Source organism: Stegastes partitus, unplaced genomic scaffold (assembly GCF_000690725.1).
Source record: "Stegastes partitus isolate 25-593 unplaced genomic scaffold, Stegastes_partitus-1.0.2 Scaffold1956, whole genome shotgun sequence".
NCBI lineage: Eukaryota > Metazoa > Chordata > Actinopteri > Pomacentridae > Stegastes > Stegastes partitus.
The window spans coordinates 100711-105281 of NW_007579687.1; the positions used below are offsets into that span (position 1 = coordinate 100711).

The window sequence follows — 4571 nt, forward strand, 5'->3', positions numbered from 1 at the left end:
ACACCCGCAGCTACACCACAACTACACCCGCAGCTACACCCACAGCCCTATCTATAACACAGCTACACCCACAGCCCTATCTATAACACAGCTACACCCACAGCCCTATCTATAACACAGCTACACCTACAGCCCTATCTATAACACAGCTACACCCACAGATCTACTACAACAGGAACCACTGCATCAGCCCTGAACCTGCCTCCACCTGCAGTCCACTCCAGTGACCTCTGGCTTTAATTCAGAATGAGTGATGCTCATTATCAGCCCGCTAACAGTCCGGTGAGCGGCTCTGCGGTCTTCGGCAGAGCGAGTGAGTCAGACCAGACTCCATTTATAAGTCTGGCCTTTTATTGCTTGTCCAGCTCTTAACACGTCTGGCTGACACTGCGATATCCGAAGCCTTTCCCTGCCTACCTGTCTAATCCACCTGTTCAATACGGAATAAATTAGCAGGACGTCTGACCCAAACCCAACGTGCAGTATTCGGAGTGTTCCGTTATTCTCCAGGTACTAACCCGCTGAAAGGCAGCACAACGGGCGGTGGCAGGCAGCCCCCAGCTCGGATTTGTCCTCAAATAACCCGCTGATCTGTGACTCATTCATAAACCGAATTCATCTACAAATTCTGAAATTACCAAACATCTGGAATTGTAACTTCATAAACCGATGTTGCCGTCAGTGCTTCCGAAAACCTTTAATTTGATCATTATCGAGCGGAGTTTTGAATGTAATTCTGATCGTAAAAGAGAAAACGTAATATTTTCGGGGCCCTTTTGCCTCTGACTGAAGCTGCGTGTTAAACTACAGAGTCCGGCTGTAAATAAGCTCCAATTGATTATTTAGACGGTCGAGGTGCTGGTTTTAAAGCAACACTGGAGGCTAAAATATGCCGTAAAGTTCAATCAGTGAAGAAAACGGGCTAACGGTTAGCTAACGACGTTAGCAGCGGAGGCCCGCACTCTGACAGCTGCTCGACTGGAGAACAGCGCTGCTTTCTGTGGGAATTTAACGCTTAAAAAACAGCATAGTCCGGAGCGATGAATAAAAGACCTACCCCTCTTCTGCTCCTGTAGCCCCGCTGTGAAGAAAACAGAGCAGAAAAGCCGTTTATAGACAAATGACGAGGGACCAAACTTCGTTTTTTTCCAGCAACGTGTTCTTCTCCTGGAAGCCGGCTGGAAAGATGGCGGGAGACACGAATTCAGCATGCGACGGGGCTGCTAGTGACGTCAGAATAACGCGACGCGGACTCGCCAAAGTGGGAGATTCGAAGCATCAAAATAGAACCGAGTTAAGGTTCAACTCTCACCTGAGACACCTGCGTTGACGCTGCCGGTGAGTCTGAGTCGGATGCTCCACCGGAAACAGACTTTTCTCAGCGTTCGACTGGCTAGCGTAGCAGAAGCTGCTAGCTGCTAGCTTGTAGCCGCAGCGCTACAAACTCCGCTGAACGTTGATTTCACATTTTAACAGAACTTGTTCTGATTCCTGATTTGTTCTAGCTGTAGAACCGACTTGTTTGATCTCTTTCTGTAGTTGTATTGGCCTAATACTGGAGCCGAACCCAGCCCTCAGCTGAACACGGTACCTGTGTCCTGAAGACTTGCTAACTAACCAGAACCAGTTCTGATCCACAGCTCGGCTCGTCTCAGGGCTCCGTGGGACCAGGATGGCCACGCCGAGCAAGACGCCGCCCGGCGCCGACCCGAAGCAGCTGGAGCGGACTGGAACGGTCCGGGAGATCGGCTCCCAGGCGGTGTGGTCCCTGTCCTCCTGTAAACCCGGTAAAGCCCGAACCAGCCCGTCTTGCTGAACGCATGCGGGTCTGACTCCGCCTGACCCGTGTCCACTCACCTGTGTGCAGGTTTTGGAGTGGACCAGCTGAGAGACGACAACCTGGAGACCTACTGGCAGTCGGACGGGTCTCAGCCGCACCTGGTCAACATTCAGTTCAGGTACTTCTCGACCAGAACCAGGCACAGCGTCTCTTCCTGGGTTTCACTTCTGGACCTTGTTGTCTTACTGAGGAGCATCATTTCATGTCTGACACTGTTCTTGATATACTGATGCAGAAAACATGTTTGTTCCTGGTTCCTTCTCTTTGGTGGAGATGCTCGTGTTTAACTCGGACCTCCAGCAGCAGCTTCTGTCTCCGTTCAACTCACTGAGCTTCATGTTTCCATGCAACATAAAGTCCTGCTGCTCTGTGGAACCAGAACCACATGCAGAAGGAGAGAGAACTCAGAGATGCCTTCTGTCAGCAGGACTCAGTCAGAACCATGGAGACCAGAAGCAAACATGTGAATACATCCATGTTTCCAGATGTTACAGCCTGGAGCTCATCCTGCAGATGTTCAACTGTCTCCATGTTCCAGCCTCTCCACACTTGTTCTCTCTGCTCATCAGCTGTAGAAAGATATTTCATCCTGTTGATGAAACATCGTGATCTAAAGCCAGGTTTAGTGAATTTTCCTGAAGGAGCCTCAGGTCACAGATGATCTGCTGAAGGATGCCTGAAAGTAGAAAATCCAAACGTTTTTCAGGTTTGACAGTTTCAGCTGATGACGTGTAACTGTGGTGTTTTTTCTAGAGACGTCAGGGTTTATGTGGGTTCATCGTGTTAAACACCAGTAACGTCTGATTGTTGTGCAGGAGGAGGACCACTGTGAAGATGCTGTGTATTTATGCTGATTATAAGTCAGACGAGAGCTACACTCCCAGTAAGATATCCGTCAGAGTCGGCAACAACTTCCACAACCTTCAGGAAATCCGGGTAAATCTTTCAACTGACTGTGGTCCTGCTTGAGCTGAAGCTCAGACTGACTCTGACTCTGCTCTCGTCCTGCAGCAGCTGGAGATGGTGGAGCCCAGCGGCTGGATTCACATCTCTCTGATGAACCAGGTGAGGAACTGATTCACTCATGTAACCTGCTGAGCAGGGAGGGTGGCTGTTCCCTGAGTTTGTCCTTACAGGCAGCAGTCAGACCAGCTCCAGCTCTAGAGCTGCATGTTGGACCAGAGGGACACGTGTCAGGGTGGGACGCTGCCGTTAACGTGCATCAAAGTGAGCTGAAGTGACTGTTTGTGTTTCAGCGAACGAACCAGCCCATCAGCACCTTCATGATCCAGATTGCGGTTCTGGCGAACCACCAGAACGGCAGAGACACACACATGCGGCAGATCAAAGTTTACACTCCGGTGGAGGAGAGCTCCATCGGAAAGTTTCCACGATGCACCACGGTGGACTTCATGATGTACCGCACCATCAGGTGATCGGAGACGGAAACTCGGACATGAAGCCCACGACTCAGGCATCAGAACCCTTCTGATGTTTTCAACTGAGCTGCCGACTGTTTGTGGTTCCAGTTTAACGCAAACAGCCAGAAAACACTGAATTAAACTTGGACTTTGTGTTCAGTTCAGAGTTTCAGAAACTGAAACGTTTGTGCCTACAGACTGTTTCCTGTTGTGGATTTGATACCAAACGCTGAATTAAATGTTTCAAAGCCAGAATGTGACTGTGTTCATGTATGAAACAGAGAAAAGCCGGCCGACTGAGCTCATTCTTGTGTTTGCTGTCGGTTTCAGGAAGGACATTCAAGAACTTCCCTTTTCCCTGGAAGGTGAATTTATATCTAGGAATTTGTTGTTTAGTTTTCCTGCAAAACTTTGTTCTTTGGAAAGTGTTGATCTGAGCTTCGTCTTTCATTCTGCGTTTCCATCATTCTGTTACTCACCTGTGAGCGAGCTAATGGTTAGCATCGAGGCTCCAGATGCCGTTTCCTTTACCACAGAAACACTGAGTGTTTGGTGTCTGTGACCTCCAGCGTCGTGGTCAAGAGCTCCAGGCTTCAGCAGATGATCAGGGGGCGGAGCCACGCCATCAAGGTCTCACCTCCAGAACATCATAACTACCTACACAAAATTAAATTATATTAATAATAATTAGCTGTCTAGCAAGTATCACCCACTTGATCTGAACAGGGATTTTGGGGTGGGGCCATGATTCTGTGACTCCGCCCCCATGTGTGCAGATTTCAGTCTGTAGTACAGAAACATTCAAATAAAGTTCACAAACTAGAACAGAGTTGGTTCGGTGTTGCCAGAAACTCTGACTGGGGTCAGCTGATGTTTGGGAAAGGTTGACCCATTGGAGGCAGCAGGTTCTGCTGATCTGGACCAGAAGCTCTGGTCAGCCAGTCAACCTTCTGGGCTCACAACCCATCTGGTACCAGAAGGAGGTGAAAGTTCTGCTGGGTCCACGGTGAGCGTGTCTCAGGGTTCAGGTTCAGAGAACGTTAGCTCTGCTGCTGAGTGGACCGTTGGATCTGAACAGAAGAATCCACATGAGTTCAGGGCGACAGCGGCAAAGAGGCTCAAAGACGCTGAGCAGCAAAAACATGAGCAGAAGGAAGATGAATCCCCGACGCTGGTCCACAAAAAACCTGTGGACTTCCTGAGAAAACTCCCAGAACAGCAGCAGCAGACATCCAGAGGAGCTGCAGCGTAGCGACGGCGGCGGCAGCTGGAAGGTTCTCAGAGCAGATAAAGTCAGTAACCAGTTACCA

At 49.6% G+C, this 4571-nt stretch overlaps 2 protein-coding genes across 3 annotated transcripts in view; one reads left to right on the plus strand and one right to left on the minus strand.

The window, feature by feature from the left end:
* Positions 1–1168, minus strand: part of abce1 (ATP-binding cassette, sub-family E (OABP), member 1) — a 20229-nt gene extending 19061 nt beyond the window's left edge. The window contains exon 1 of the mRNA XM_008303200.1: positions 1058–1168. The gene's annotated coding sequence lies outside the window, so the exon portion shown is untranslated. The remainder of the gene's footprint in view (positions 1–1057) is intronic.
* Positions 1169–1251: 83 nt separating this feature from the next.
* anapc10 (anaphase promoting complex subunit 10) lies at positions 1252–3516 on the plus strand. Of its 2 annotated transcripts, none has more exons than XM_008303195.1 (6): positions 1252–1338; positions 1628–1787; positions 1868–1958; positions 2656–2776; positions 2852–2905; positions 3097–3516. In XM_008303195.1, exons 2-6 carry the CDS (start codon positions 1673–1675, stop codon positions 3274–3276), a joined length of 561 nt encoding a protein of 186 aa, XP_008301417.1. In that variant the 5' UTR covers positions 1252–1338; positions 1628–1672; the 3' UTR covers positions 3277–3516. The 2 variants fall into 2 exon arrangements, with proteins under 2 accessions (XP_008301417.1, XP_008301416.1); XM_008303194.1 differs by having other exon boundaries at positions 1641–1787.
* Positions 3517–4571: the final 1055 nt, after the last annotated feature.

Excerpts from the sequence above, each read along its gene's own strand:
- anapc10 (XM_008303195.1), top strand. The coding sequence starts at position 1,673 with ATGGCCACGCCGAGCAAGACGCCGCCCGGCGCCGACCCGAAGCAGCTG. Across the intron at positions 1,959-2,655 it reads CTGGTCAACATTCAGTTCAG|GAGGAGGACCACTGTGAAGA; the intron begins GTACTTCTCGAC and ends ATTGTTGTGCAG. Across the intron at positions 2,777-2,851 it reads ACAACCTTCAGGAAATCCGG|CAGCTGGAGATGGTGGAGCC; the intron begins GTAAATCTTTCA and ends CTCGTCCTGCAG.